The 16405-nt window shown below is 48.0% G+C and overlaps 1 protein-coding gene across 1 annotated transcript in view; it reads right to left on the bottom strand.

Moving 5' to 3' along the window:
- The window catches only part of Dglucy (D-glutamate cyclase), a 38787-nt gene extending 27072 nt beyond the window's left edge, over positions 1 to 11715 (bottom strand). The window contains exons 1-4 of the mRNA XM_059279387.1: positions 11507 to 11715; positions 8349 to 8499; positions 6979 to 7101; positions 3637 to 3837 (exon numbers count right to left, since the gene is read on the bottom strand). Coding sequence (XP_059135370.1) covers positions 3637 to 3837; positions 6979 to 7101; positions 8349 to 8499; positions 11507 to 11614 — 583 coding nt within the window. The 5' untranslated portion in view covers positions 11615 to 11715. The remainder of the gene's footprint in view (positions 1 to 3636; positions 3838 to 6978; positions 7102 to 8348; positions 8500 to 11506) is intronic.
- Positions 11716 to 16405: the final 4690 nt, after the last annotated feature.

Below are 16405 nucleotides of genomic sequence, written 5' to 3'. Positions count from 1 at the left end.
TACTCCATCCATCTCCTGGGAATGTGGACTGAGTATTTCTTAACCTTATATGCTTTGGTTTCTTTTACTAACTGAAGTTACTAAAAACTGTCTCATAGAGACACTAGAGCATTTTCTAAGATGGAACATGCATTTACTGATGCCCACCCAGCAGGGAGAAACTGTAGCACAACTAATGTTCTTGCTTTTCAGCACAACCCTGGCAGGGTGGTGTGATTGTCGGTAGTCTTGTTACACTGACGAGGAAAATGAGGCAGAACTATACAGCAATTGTCGCATGAGGGTGGGCCACTGAACTATCTGTACCATGCATCACAGTGGGGGACACAGCGCCCTCTACTGGCTACCTGGGATTAGAACTTCATCTCCCAAATGCAGACCCACCGGAAATAGACCTCCTAACTGGAATCAATAGGCTCCCAGGATGTCCCACCAGCCTTGTCCCATGCTTATAGAAAGCTGGTGGCTAAAGTGGGCGGTGGTGGTGGTGGTGGCGCATGCCTGTAATCCCAGCTCTCAGGAGGCAGAGGCAGATGGATCTCTGTAAGTTCAAGGACAACCTGCCTGGTCTACAAAGCGAGTTCCAGGACAGCCAGGGCTGTTACACAGAGAAGCTCTATCTTGAAAAACAAAAAACAAAAAACAAAAAACAAAAAACAAAATGAAGGAGAAGGAGAAGAGAACGAAAGGAAGGAAGGAAGGAAGGAAGGAAGGAAGGAAGGAAGGAAGGAAAGAAGGAAACTGGTGCCCTATAAACTGAAGAAGAGCAAGGGCAGTTATTTCCCTGAGATACAAATACAGTATACTGTCAGGCCACACATGCTGTGAGGTTATAGCTGTCTGGTCCCACCACTGGGCTCCCCAAAGGAAAAGTAATCTTATGCCCCCAATCCTGACACTCAGTGTTTAAAACATGCACACACACACACACACACACACACACACACACACACACACATCCATATTCCCAGGGCATTGGCACTGAAGGAGAGAATTGGGGATATTAATAAATACACTTGTAACTTTGTTGCTGTTGTTTGTTTTATTGAGACAGAGTCTCCTGTAGCCCAGGCTGGCCTCAAACTTGCTATGTAGCTGAGGATGACCTTAAACTCCCAATTCCCCTGTGTCCATCTCCCAAGCACTGGGATTCCAGACATGCATCAGTTATATTGACAACTTCTGGAAAACAATGGTAGTTGCTTGTTTAGAAACACCCACCTTCCTGTCTGATTCCCCTCAAAGATATATTTACTTCTATGTGTATAAGTGTTTTGCCTGCAGTGTGTGTAAGTGTACCATGTGCATGCTGTGCCCATGGAGTGCTGGATCCCCTGGAATTGGAGTTACAGATGGTCATTAGCCACCACGTGAGTGCTGGGAATTGAACCCTGGTCCCCTGCATAAGCAGCAAATATGCTTAATTGCTGAGTTATCAGTTATCTCTCTTGCCTTTAACAACCTTTTTTTTTTTCTGGTGCTAGAGACTGAAGTCAGGCCTTGTGTGTTCCAGGCTAGCACTCCCCCACTGAACTATACCCCAGGCCCTTGTTACTTCCTCTCATGTGGCCATTTGATTCTGGGTGGCAATTCACCCAGCTAATAACGTTCACATGCTTAGTATTGAAATTTAGAAAAATGGCGGCCATGAAGAAAACCAAAGTCACCCATAATGCCCCCCCTACCTACAGACTGTGATGGTGTGATAAGAATGGCCCCCATAGGCTCATGTGTTTGAATGCTTAGTCACCAGGGAGTGGAACTGTTTGAAAGGATTAGAAGGATTAGGAGGTGTGTCCCTAGGGGTGGGCTTTGAGGTCTCAATAGCCCATGCTAGCCCTCCTCCTCGAAATTACTTCTCTAGTACCATGCCTGCCATGCCTGATGCCATGCTCCCCACCATGATGATAATGGACTATTCCTCTGAAACTGTAAGCCAGCTTGTAACTCGAAATCTAATAGGTCTATATATATATATAAACAACCCAGGGCCGGATGTTGGGTAAATGCTGAAAGATCAGAGAGACAAAGGAACAAGCCACTGCCACGTCTCACCTCTAGGACTCCTCAGCCTGCAAAGCCTTCAGTGGAAAAAGCTTTAGTTCCTGTCTCCTCACATCTTATATACCTTTCTCCACCCAGCCATATCGCTTCCTTCTTAGTGCTGGGATTAAAAGTGTGTGACTCCCAAGTACTGGGATTAAAGGTGTGTGCCACCACTGTCTAGTTTTTCTCCTAGACTGAATCAATCTCATGTAGTCCAGGGTGGCTTTGAACTCAGAGATCCAGACAGATCTCTACCCCCCAAGTGCTAGGATTAAAGGTGTGAGTGCCACCACTGCCTGGCACTATGTTTAATCTAGTGGCTTGTTCTGTTCTCTGATCTTCAGGCAAATTTTATTAGGGTATACAATACATCACCACACAAGCTCCCAATTAAATTCTTTCTTTTATGGGATTGTCTCAGTTGTGGTGTCTCTTCATATCAATAGAACTGTGACTAAGATAGGCCCTCAAAGTCAGTATTTTGGTGAATTTGCTTCTGGTCTATTTGGGAATGGTGCAAGCTTTAAAAAAAAACTCTTCTAAGTTTAAAAATGTATATATGTGTTTGTATGTGTGCATGCATGTGTACTCACACATGCCATGCTATGCATATGGAGGTCAGAGGGCATCCTGTAGAAGTGTTCTTTCCTTCCAGTATGTGGGTCCTAGGGATGGGACTCAGGTTGTCTGTCAGTCTTGGCTGCAAGGACCTTAATCAGCTGAGACACCTTGTAGGCTAGTGTAAGTACACTATGCTGTGGATAGTTTGAACAGTTTATATCTTGTCTTTTTCATGGAAGCCTTCAGTCAGTAGGTATAAATGTTTTAATTACTTATTATTTATTCATTATATATTTATTTTGTGTGTGGTATATGTAGGTGTACATATGGATGTGTGTACAATGTATGTATGGAGGCCAGAGGTCAATGTTGGATGTCTCCTCAATCACTCAACTCCTTATTTTTTGAGATGAGTCTTTCACTGAACCTTGACCTCCTTGATTTGGCTAGGCTGGGTGGCAAGAAGCTCAGGAATCTACCTATCCCTATAAGCCCCAGCACACACACACACACACACACACACACACACACACACACTCACATACTCACACACACAGTCACACATACATACAAAAACATACACACACTCACACTTATACACACACTCACACACACATACTCACATGCACACTCACATACACACATACAGACACGCACACTCACACACACACTCACACTGTCACATACTCACACATACATACAAAATCATACAAACACATACAGACACACACTCACATACACTCACATACATACACACTCACACATACGCACATGCATACTCATATACACACATACACACACTCACAGACACACACACAAAATCATACATACACTCACATATGCGCACACACACACATAGGCACACACACACACACACACACACACACACCCTGTACTGGGATTACAGATGTGTACTACCTTGCCCAAACCTTTGCATGGGTTCTCGGGTTCTGAACTCAGATCCTCATGCTTGAGCAGCAGGCACTTTCCCACTGAGCCGTCCCCCAGCCTTGAACACTTTGTTCTTACCTGGGTCTATGGCGATTGTGGACTCCAGCTCTCTGATCTTTTGAGCAGCAGCGGCTGACACTATACTGTAATGCAAAGGGTCTTTGGAAATGGCGTGGACTTCCAGAACCATCTCAGGAGTCTGACAACTGGCTGGAGACACAGGGTCCTTCAGGATCATCACCGTGCAGCCTGGAGTGCTGGTGAAAGCCAGTGGAGCCTCTGGAACACACAACAGGTGGGGCTGTGATGTCACCCCACCAAGCCCAATCCACAGTGGACAGGGAAGACGGCCCTGGCACCAACCCTCTCCACAGAATTCGCTAGGCCAAGGTCAGAATGCACTGGCTCATGGCTAGACCAAGTTCTAGTTAAACAATTGCCTCCACTTTTTAGGAAAGTGGAGGTGAGTATGGAAAAAAAGCGAGGTGCAGCCACAGCTGGAGCAGCAGCGCTCAGAGGTTCTGTCCATCACGGTTACAGATATCAGGAAGCACTGACTGAACCCTTCAGTGTGAAGCCACTCCCTGTCCCTTGTAGCAGATGGTAATGTACCGAGTTTCCATTTCCTCACAACAACAAAACCCGCTCCCTAGGATTACAGCCCTAAGCAGACACTAGCATCCTCCTCAGAAGTGGCTGCAGCATGGACAATGCATTCAAGTTTCAGGTGGGATTCTACCCTCACTACGCATATCTGTTATGTTATCAAATAATGGCTGTGCCTTGTCTGTTGGTCAGTACTGAGCTGGGAAGTACAGGTACAAGTGCTTAGCAAAGTGCTGGGTACTGAGTAAGCACCCAGTAATGGTTTGCATTAGTGAGACAGGCACTGAATCATCTTTGTCCTTGTGCCTGGCTTCTGGGTGCTCACTACTTGGTACATTGACTTTCTTCCATCTGCCTCCCTTGGTATCACTGTTGTATCGGAGTACTTAACCTCCACCCAGCTGTGTGCTCCTCAAGATGAGGCACCATTGTTCTCGACCGCAGATTCCCACATAATGCCTTGTACATAGTACGTGTTAAATAAATGTCCATGTGAGATGAATAAATGATAAATTAGATTTCACAGAAACTGTAAAATTTCTTGGACTTAATAGAAAGGCAGAGTCAGCCAACATTCAACAGGAGCATCTACTGATAGATACATAAGCTTTGCTTGTGACCTCTAAAGGGTACAATTATTGACTCTGAGAAATGGTTACGTGTGTGTGTGTGTGTGTGTGTGTGTGTGTGTGTGTGTGTGTGTCTTAGACAGCACCTAAAAGTGATCACTTGGCAGCCCGGTACGCCCAAGAGCAGCCAGCTCAGAATGTGGTGCAAGGCTTTGCCCTCATCGGTTGTATGGGATATGCAGCAGTGACTCCATTGCTAATAAAATGTATGTGCTGAGGTGTGAGAATGATTCGCTGTTGTCTCTGACCGGTGATGATGCGTCTTCTCATCCACAATCCACACACCGTCAGATTTAAGAGGGCTAGGGTGTGTTGGGATGCTCCCAGCTGTGAGATCTACATTACAGGCACATCCCCTGGTGGAAGGCAGGAGAGCAGCGATCCTGCTGTGCTGGGGTATATTTACTACCTGTGGTGGCTTAAAAGAAAATGACCCCTAAAGGGAGTGGTACTAATGGGAGGGGTGGCCTTGTTGGAGTAGGTGTTGGAGGAAGTGTGTTACTGTGGAGGTGAGCTTTGAGGCCTCATATATGCTCAAGCCATGCCCAGTGAGATAGTTCACTTCCTATTGCCTTTGGATCAAGATATAGCCAGCACTATGTCTTCCTGTACACCACCACCATGCTCCCCACCAGGATGATAATGGACTGAACCTCTGAAACTGTAAGCCACCACCTCAGTTAAATGTTTTCCTTTGTAAGAGTTGCCGTGGTCCTGGTGTCTCTTCACAGCAATAAAAACCCTAACTTAGACACTGCCTGTGTATGGAGTGTGCATACCTGCCCCCTTTCCCTATTCCATACCTAGAAATGACTACAAGCTCCACGAGTACACAGCATTGCATTGTTAAGATCTGAGCTCATACCTGGCATACAGTAGGTACTCAGTGCATGGACTTTTAACTAAACAGCAGAATCCCATGGATTGTGCCATCTACGTCTTGTCGCCATATCAGGAAGATATTCTGATAGCTGAGCTCTCATGAATGCTGTTAAAATAAAATAGCACTAAACTGGATTCTTTGTAGTGGAATGGCTGACCTGACCAGAATTTTCCAGTGTCTATGACAATGGTCTGCAATGGTTACTACTATCAGTATTTCCATAACATTCCTGTTACTGGGGACCAAGGGCTGCCCTCCTATGTCTGTTCATTGTAACACTAGTCTAGTCCTTTTGTGTGGTGTGGGGAAGTGCTGATGATACTGCTTTTAATTCTTAGTACCCATTCAACTACTGGTTGAAAATATTAAAAAGAAGCATATTTGTGCCTGTGGTGAACACAAATAGTTTTTTTCTTCTTGTCATTCACCCTTAAGAACACAATATAATGGGCACAGAGAGATGGCTCAGCAGTTAAAAATATTTGCTGCTCCTGCAGAGGACTTGGATTTGGTTCCCAGCACCACATGGCAGCTCACAGCTGCTTGTAACTTCAGTTCCAGGGGATCTGATACCCTCTCCTAGCCTCTGTTGGCATCAGGCACACACATGCTGCACATACACACATGCAGGCAAAACATTCATACACATAAAATAAGTAAATCTTTCAAAACACAACAGAATGTCTATTTGCAAATCACTTACATTACATTAAGAATCACATACATTCTAGCAATGAGTTGAAGTGTACAGGAGGGCGGGCAATGTGTCAACACTGCCCTCTTCTGGGAGAAGCTATACTTTGGGATTGAGAGGTGCTGGGACTGGTCCCTAGTGGATACTGTGAAACGACTTCATTGTAAAATTCAACTGTGTTTCTTGACTTCATCATTTTGCTTCCAAGGCTCTACCAATCTCAAAAGGTCAAGCTGAAGATTGGTTCTTCCATCAGATTAAGCTGGGAAGCTTCAGCAGATGGAAAAGTATTTCATCAAAAGGTTCTTGTGCTAAAGGCCAGCTGCTACGGGGAGACTACAGACAGTCCTGGGATTAAATGAGAAAGTGGAGAGACACTGTAGACGCTTAGCCTATGTTTGTGTTTGTCTTCCAATGCTGGGGGCAAACACAGGGCTTTGGGCATGCTGGGAAAGTGCTCTACCACTGGGCTACATCCCCAACTCAAGGCCTGTGTTTTCTGAGTTTATTTTTAAGTCATTCATCTGTAAACCTGTGCTTTCAAGAACTCCAGACCCACTGGGTTGCTTCTGAGATCAAGGTAGTTGTACCCTTGTGCCCCAACATACTGCAGTTGATGACTGCTTCCAGACCGGTCAGCTGTGAAGGCCAGAACACTGGGACATCCTCAGGCCGACACTCCACATAATTCCCATAGTCAGGTTTGGACAGTGCCTTGATTCCCAAGAGCTCTGCAGATGGAAAAAGAAAACAGGATTCCTCTGGTTGGTACTATCCACATGGATGCACTAAGTACTTTATGGATCTTTCTCCTAAAGAGAGTTGGTTGTAGCATTATCTTAGATGGAAAAGGAGGAAGAAGAGGAGGGACAGGAGGAAGAGGAGGAAGAGATAATGATGGCTCGGAGCTGAAGTTTTAACAGATAAGGATGTTCTGTAACTTAGGGCTCATATTGGCTGGTATAATCAGGCCTGACATCTCAAACTGCACGATGTGGTTTCTGGAGGGAGTCTACAGTGCGTCTAGCTCAGTACTGGCCTTGTAGCACAGATTCCTAACAAAGCCAGCATTGTGTGTCATCTTGATACAGACTGGTTAAGTTACACAGCTGTAACCTCTGTTATTGCTATCAGCAGCCCTAGCCTGGCTAGCAGTCATCGGCTTGCTGCCGACGGTGGTAACGAAGACAGCAGAGATGGATGTGTCGGGACCAGTTCACCCACATTAATAAGACAAGTCAGTAGACATCCTCTGGGTGGCCCTGACACCATTTTAGGTGAGGAAGGCCAGTAGTGCTGATAGTATTTTCATAGAATGTCAGGTCTTTGATGATTCTGTTGACTACAAAGCTGGGCAAGTTCAAGTACACAGATCCTGGCTCTCACCCAGGCCAACCCCAAGCTCTCCTCAGGCCCTCTGGGAGCTCCAAGAGGCCTGGGCAGCATCCAGACTTTTGACCTTCACCCTTGGATCTGTTCATTCACTCTCAGGCTAAGTTAATACTCATGGCTTTCAGTCCAAATGTAAGTTTGAGTTTTATTAATATTATCCTGTGTGTGTGTGTGTGTGTGTGTGTGTGTGTGTGTGTGAGAGAGAGAGAGAGAGAGAGAGAGAGAGAGAGAGAGAGAGAGAGAGAGAGAGGCAGGCAGGCAGACAGACAGACAGGGGTGCATAATTATAAGCAACAGATGTGCCATAACACGCATACTGAGGTCAGAGGACAACTTGAAACAAAGAGTCCCATGCAACATGATCCAGGGGTCATGTGAAGCTCACAGGAGTGTTGTGTGCATCACAGATCCTCAAGACGAAGCCTGTTGGTCGGGCAAGGTGGCAGTGTCTTAGACTAGAGGTCACCTGGTACGGCACTCTGGTCCTCACCCCAGGCCCTCGCCTCTGAGGCTTCCCTAATAACAGCATAAGCTCCTAGGTGCTTCTCAGGCCCATGTGGGAATCACAACTTGGGTGGACACTGACCTGGGTCACCAATGTGGATGGGTTGTCCTTGCTGTCCTCCCAAGGAGTGTGTGGCCTGGAACAGCCTTTCCAGCTTGTCCTTGGGAACGGGTCTCATTGTGACCACCAGAGGGCAGCAGAAGCCAGCAATGGTGGCACATGGCACTGCCGTCTGAGAAATCAAGCGAAGATGTAAGGGGAAGAAAAAACAGGAATTAACCCAGATTCATGCCCCAGGCCTCGCCGTTCAAGCTGCATGAAGGTTCCAGCAGCTGCTGTAGGAGCCACACTGATGGGGTGCTTGGTTGATAATGAGTAACTCAAAACTGGGAGGGGGGGGATCCTGATTTTTTAATCTGTCAACATTTGACGCATCTTCTAAGCTGGACAGAGTAGTATTTTAACCACATAAAAGAAAATGTATGGCATGTGTGTGTAGTCCCAGCATCGGGGGAGGGGGCGCTAAGGCAGGAGAATGGAGACTTTCAGCCTTGACTACATGGGGAGTTTTAAGGTTAGCTAGGTTACACAGTGAGAGCCTGCCTTAAAACATAAACACATGGTGGGGGGCAAAGAGGTGAGGGGAAGAGAAGAAAAGTAAATGTGCCAAAAGAAATCAATACTATTTCAGATGTTCAAATGTAGTTCAGAGCGTTCCACGGGGAAAACAGTCTGCTTTCCCAGGGACAGCGAAGAGGACAGAGTGGCAGATCTTCATTGTTTTGGAGTATCAGTGTATAGGATGTCTTTGAGAGTCTGACAACTGTACTGTGATACGAATCTGTCTGAAATACTCTGTCAGCCACAATGCTACAGGATCTGTCGATCCAACAGCCCTCTGTTGCCAACATTCAGAACTGAAGGAAATACTAAATTTCTGCAGAGGTTTATAACACACACACACACACACACACACACACACACACGACAGGCGGTGGTGGTGCACGCCTTTAATCCCAGCACTTGGGAGGCAGAGCCAGGCGGATCTCTGTGAGTTCGAGGCCAGCCTGGGCTACCAAGTGAGTTCCAGGAAAGGCGCAAAGCTATACAGAGAAACCCTGTCTCGAAAAATCAAACACACACACACACACACACACACACTTCCCCATCCAGTCTCATGGGCCTCTGGGTTGTTTTGTGTGTGTGTGTGTGTGTGTGTGTGTGTGTGTGTGTGTTTGTTTGTTTTGGACCTCAATAAGTCTGTGAAGTTCTGACAGAATCAGAGGCGAAAGGGAGCAGATCACCCCAGGAGGAGCTGCTGTGGGCTCTACTTCTAGACTCCACAGGGGAGGCGCCTGTCCCCGGATGCCCCAGCCCTCCCTTGGCAGAGTCTGCACAGGGTGACCTGTGTGACTTTGGCTTGTGGCACATTTCTTCTCCCCCTGCAGTGGGCGGATGGCAGGTGTAGGACACAGCCGGGATCATGATCCATTGGGACAGCCTCAGCTGCCACTTAACTGGCTTGCCATCGCCACCCTGGCCAGAGTAGGATGAAATTCTGGTGTGCTGCCAACCTGTATGTAAGCACCTAGGACAGAGAGGGGCCGCATGTAGGCCACTGGCAAAGCCAGGCAGTGCTCCTGGGGACCGAGATACCTCTGTCTAGGCCTGTCCAGGTCGTCAGTGGAATTCAAGTTGGCTGTACCCACCTCTCTCGGGATCTAAGGGGGGTGGGGTCGGGTGGGGTTGCTGTAGACTGAGAGCTGTATGGTAACCATGGGGAGGGGGGCAGTGGGGTGTCATAGATAAATGACAGGCTGTTAACATCTCCTGTGGACACCTGAGCCTCTGTGCAAAGCTTTATTCAGTCACCACACCAGCCGAGAGTGTGGTTCCAGTTGGCTCTGGGACTTGGGCAAGTCCATGTATCTCTCACCCTTTAGGTTTTATTTCCTTCATTTCAAATGAGGGGCTTTGCTGATGAGTCTGAGGCTATCCCAGTTCTAACCTGCTACAAATAATAGTGGGGTCCAGCCAGTGCCAAGGGCTCTGCCCTCACCCTTCGCTATTGCTCCTTGAAGGGCAGTGCAGAATGTGGACACTTTTGTTTCTGACCTGATGCAATCCAGGCCTCTCAGACAGGAGCCAAAGGTGGACACTGTAATAAACAGTGCCTAAGATGAAATGTCCAGTCACTGAAAGCAGGGAGGCCTGGAGACTGGTCCTGTGCACAGGAGGCCTGGAGACTGGTCCTGTGCACAGGAGGCCTGGAGACTGGTCCTGTGCACAGGGAGGCCTGGAGACTGGTCATGTGCACAGGAGGTCTGGAGACTGGTCATGTGCACAGGAGGCCTGGAGACTGGTCCTGTGCACAGGAGGCCTGGAGACTGGTCATGTGCACAGGAGGCCTGGAGACTGGTCCTGTGCACAGGAGGCCTGGAGACTACTGATATGGACCGTGGGCACTCAGATTTGTCCCAACAGTACCAGGGAGGGAAACAGCGGAGCAAGGACTGGTCTTCCCCCACTTGACTGGTCTCAGCAGGAAGAAGAGCGCTATCAGCTCAGCCGCGGACAGTCCCTAACAGCACGCCTGTCCCAGGAGAGGCCACCCTTCTGTCTCTGTTAATCTTCAGTGCCCACATCAAAACTGGGCACGGTGACACCCTGCGCTTGTAGTTCTAGCACAGGGAGATGGAGACAAGAGCATCTCCAGGGCTCTCTGGCCAGCCACACAGCCTTAACCAGTGAGCCCCAGGTCCCGTAAGAGACCTTGTCTCAAAAACCAAGTTCAGGCCAGTGAAATGACTCAGCAGGTAAGGCATCTGCCGCCATGCCTGATGATTTGAATTTGGTTACCAAGACTCACATGGTGGAAGGAGAGAATTGATTTCTTTAAGTTGTCCTCCAACCTCCACATGTGAATTGCACTACCCGAATCATCCCTTCTCCAAATATATGTAATTTCACAGAAAACACGGTGTACTGACCTTGAAGAACACAGGTTGACCTTTGGCCTGAACACACATTCATATACACGTGTGTGCACCCATGTGTGCATGAAACATATGTACACATACACACACACACACACACACACACACACACACACACACACACACAGACCGAGCTTTGCTGACCTTAGTGTTTCTGCTTCCTGTACCAATGCTCTCTCCACTACAGGAAAATACAACTCCATCCACATTTTCAAACCATTCTGTCCAGGGGTGTGGCCTTACCTTGTATGCTCCTGCGTGGTTTGGACCTGCTGGGTCTCCTCTGGGGATCCCTGCCTGTTCCAAGGCCTTGTCTACGGAGAAGCTACAGTCCATGATGAAGGTCACCATGTCCTTCAGCTGCTCTGAGTACTCTTCCAGTGAGGCCAGGATGCCTGTGCAGGTGCCAAACTCATATTTCTGGAACTGTGGACAGATGGTCCTGGGGACAGAAAGCAATGCTCACAGGCCCCTGGCTTTATCGTGGTGCCCCAAGGATGCACTTTTTAAAAGGGCAATGGAGAGGATATCTGAGGCTGACATGTCTAGGGAACTTGGTTTCCACCTACAGGCTTGGCTAGTGTCCCCAAAGCATGACCAAACCAAACCTACTGAATCTGCATGTACATAACACACACTGGCTCCCACCTTCTTCAATTTCCTGAACCTCAACATGAGATCAGTCAGACCCATAAGAATAAAATGCTGGACTTTCTGCCATGGAGGGAATGCTAGCCGACCCAGACAGAGGATGGTGGCCTCAAGGAACCTCTCAGAGTTCACAGGTCAGAGTTCACAGGGTAAGGCCTCCATAGGGGAACTCTCCTGTGAGGTTGAAAGCCCCACGTGATACAAGGCCCACCTCTGCTCACCCCACATCATTTATCAAGGCCTCCCTCTTTTCCACACACGTGCCAGGGGGTGGGATTGCAGGATGGCTATGTTGTGACTCCACCTTCCGACATCTGCTACACGGAGCAGCAAGTGTCTAGATAGTGGAGAGACACAGGACAATGAGAAGCCTTCCTCTTCTACTATGCTAGTCTGGATCTCAAGTGTCCCCCAGAAGCCCACGGATTGAATGCAAGACCCCAGCCTGTGGTGGTAGTGGCAGGTATGGATCTTTAGAAGAGGAGACTAGTGAGAGGAAGTTAGGTCATTGGGGACATCCCCCTTGAAGAAGAGGATGCTGCTTTCCCATTGTCTTTCTGCTTTGTGAGCAGCTCTGCTCCATCCCATGTCCCCCGCTACGCTGTGCTGCCTTGCCCACAGGCCCAAGCACTAGCCAGTCGACCATGGACTCAAAGCTCCAAAGCAGTCAACCCAAACAAGCCATTCTGTCTTTATGATGTTTGTCTCGGGTATTTTCTCCTAGTGTTGGAAATCTAACAACCCACGAAGGGGGAGGAGGTGTTGGGTCTTGAGGCATAAATAGGAGTTTATTCATTGGATAAGGAGGAGAGCACACCTAGGCAGAGGGGGTACAAAGTGTGGAGGCACTGAGTGTGGGAACCATGGGCAGTCTGCACCGGGAGGCTCCAAGCTGGTAACGCAGGAAGTACTGGCTCAGGCCCTAGCAGCATTTTCGAGGGGCCCTCTCATCCTTGGGTCTACAGAATGATAGTGGGAAGCCTTCTGTCTGGGGAGAGAGCTGGGGGTGCCCTGAGTATCAGAAGCTGAGCTGGGGCCAGGTCACCACTAGTCTTGAGATGGGGCTGAGGCACAAGGCACAGGCAGGCCTGGGAGACTTTTAAATAGTAGAGTCCCGTGATCAGATGTGGACTTAGAAAAGGCTGCTTTTGTGGGTGAGCAGAAGGGGGGCACAGAGGGAGGAGACAGCGAGAGGAAGATGAGCAGTTCCGGTGTCTAACAGTCAAGGTCAGAGAAGGTGGAGCCCTAGCTAGACTCGCAAAGGAAGCTAGGGCATGGTGGAGAGGCATTGAGGCAGGGTTTCCAGGGCCACCTATGGGGCTTGCTGTGCCACGCCCTTATTGTGACATCTAGTATCCCCAGTGGACGCCTGACACCAGCTAGGCCCAAACCCTCTGTATCTTCTTTCCCCTGTATCTCTACACCTGATGTTTACTTTATAAATCAGATTAGCAGTAATTGTAATGATACACTGTCATAAAAGTTATTTAAAACATCGAGTTATTTATTCCTGGAATTTTCCATGCAATATTTTTAGACACTGGTCACCCGTGGGTAACTGAAACTGTGGAGGGTGAGCAGGAGCTGAGAGGGACATCTACTGTTTAAGGGTCTGGGCAAACATGCACAATATAAATGATGTTTTCCTCTGGGGGTTAGTGATGCAAGCATTGTTCTTTTCTTCTTAATCCTGTGCAAGGGCTTTCTGGTAGGAATGGAAAAGTGACAGGTGGCAGCGCCTGTCACAGTGAATTTTAATTGTCAGTTCAACACTATCTAAAATCACGTGGGAAGAGAGTCTCGGGTTGGCCTGTAAGAGTGTCTTTGGGAGAGGATACTGATTAATTGAAGTGGAAAGACCCATCCCCTGAGGGTGGCACCATTCCCTAGGCAAGGGGATCCTGAGCTGCATGAAAGTGGAGAGAGCAAGAGAACTGAGCACAGGCATGCATGCATTAGCTTATTGTTCTTGGCCCAGGCATGGTGGCACACACCTTTAATCCCAGCATGCAGGAGACAGAGGCAGACAGAGCTCTATGAGTTCAAGGACAACTTGGTCTACACAGCTAGTTCCAAGCCAGCCACAGGAGATGGGTCTTCCTATTACACCACACACACACACACACACACACACACACACAAAAAAAAAAAAAAAAAAATTACTGCTCTCTTCTCTTGGGCATGGATACAATGTAACTGGCTGCTTCAAGCCCCTGTCACCCTACTTCCCTGGAAACTGTGACCCAAAATAAACCCCTTTTCCCTCAGTTGCTTTTGTCAGCATATTTTATCACAACGATAGGAAATGGAACAAGACATTGCCCACAGGGTTTCTCCAGGCCTGGGGCAGGGGCAGGGGCAGGTGTGGACTTGGAGGACAGAGTATGAAATAGGAAAGACAGAGAGGGCAGCTTGCTCCTGAGCAGTGGCCATGTGATGCTCCATGCTGGGACCTGCGTGGTCCCTAAGGCTGGATCAATGTATCTAAGAACAAAGGGCCCAAGCTGCAGCATCTTGCCACACTTGTGTCTTCCATAGCATAGGCTCCTTACCTTCCGTCTGGAACAGTGCTAAGGCGCGGCAGTATCTTCTCCGGCTCACTTCGGCCCAGCAGGGGCAGAGGACCATGATTGGCCTGGCAGAAGCTTTCAAAGGCTGGTGCTAGGGATCTGGGTAGGACCACCACACTAGCTGGTTGGAGTCCTGGGTTGGGTGGGAGATGGGACAAAGGCACACTTGGTTGATGCTTGCAGATCCTTGTTAATTCCACCTTTGATTGACTTGTTTCAGATGCACACAAAAGTGTACTTAAGTATGCAGTGTAGCTGTGTATATGGAGGAGCACACCTATCATCTTAGTACTCAGGAGGCTGAGGCAGGAGATCACAAGTTTAAGGTCAGCCTGGGCTACATAGTGAGACCCTGTCTCAACCAACCAACCAACTAACCAACCAACCAACCAAACAACCAACCAACCAACAAACAAACAAAAAGTATACAGCTTAGGACTTTTTACACAATAAACACATCCACCTAGCAAGCACCCAGATTGAGAGACAGCACAGTTCACGCCTCAGAGTCAACACTCTGGCTGCCCCATCTATGGTACCATTATTCTAACTTCTAACCCACACATGACCCATCATTGGACTTCGTATAATGGAACCATATACCATATCTATTTTAAGTCCTAATTCTTTCACTAATATCTAGGAATTGACCGGTATCATTGCATTTAGTGACAGTCTGTTCACATGCTATGGTGTGTGGTAAAATTCACACAATGAGAATTGATCCTTGTCTACTGGGGAGGGACCTTTAACTTGGGTTATTGCAAATGGCACCACCATGAGCGTTATAGAGCATGCATTTGGGGAGTATACAGTGCTCTCCTATTTGACATTCACCAGGGCTTACAGTAGAAAAACTCAGTCAGCTTTACTGGACATTGCCCAGCAACTTCCCATCGTGGCTCTGTGATTGGCACAGCCACCCATGATGATAACTTCGGAACAATTTTCCTAATGGCCAGATGTGCTCCATGAACCCGTAGACATTTCTGGTCTACAAGAACACGATCAGCAGGCATTTACTGTGTGCTTACGGTGGTCCAGGTTGCTCTGTGCTAAGTGATTTGTGAACTCTTCATCATGGCACTGTACCCACTGGGTCACAAGCTCTGGACATTTGTATGATGGATCCAAGACTTCCTCAGAGGAGAGGGGTGGAGTAGACATGACCATCTTCTGGGAAAAGCCCAGGACCAGCAAGTGGTGAGGTGGTGTTGGCACTCATCACCTCAAAACCCACAGTGTCTGCCAGAGTTGCCAACAAGCTTTCCAAGGGAGAATGCCTTGGGCACCCCAGTAGCCCAGAAGAAGAGGGTGTGCTTGCACTTTTCAAGCAGGCTTAGCTTGGCTGCATGGTGACCTGCACCTGTGGTGAGGTGGCAGAAAGAAAGCCAGCTTAAAGGCCTCCCTGGCTCTCCACTGCCTCTTCCCTCCGAAGCCTATTGTGAGGACAAATTGGATTTTTAATGCAATAAATCAGGGAATAAAGCTCCTTTGTTTCCTTTTTAATTAAATGCACTTCGGGAGCCGAGTTTAGGTTTTGTTCATCTGCACTGAGGGAGATGAATAGAAAAGTCCTGGGTTGTCCCCATTAGCAACACAATATGAACAGAGGCCTTGAGGTCCCTCTTTAGAGGGTGGTCAGGCAGACCACACTTCTAGGTGAGGGTGCTGATTCATGCATCCCTGGAGCTCTCAGGTTCCACTGAAGGTCAAGACACTTTCTCTTTGTAAAGAGAAACTGAGTAATTTATTCGGAGTCTTTTAACCAAAAATCAATTTTTTAACAAGAAGAAGAAAGAGGGGGGACCCCTTTAGTGCTCCTAATGAGACAAAGCCTTTTACACTGGGCTCTAGGCTAGAACATGCGCCTTCTCCTGATGGATTATTCTACAGCAGCAGTTGTCTTGGAAGGAACTCA

Source organism: Peromyscus eremicus, chromosome 14 (genome assembly GCF_949786415.1).
Source record: "Peromyscus eremicus chromosome 14, PerEre_H2_v1, whole genome shotgun sequence".
In the NCBI taxonomy this organism is placed as follows: Eukaryota; Metazoa; Chordata; class Mammalia; order Rodentia; family Cricetidae; genus Peromyscus; species Peromyscus eremicus.
This window is presented reverse-complemented; position numbering and strand designations above follow the sequence as displayed.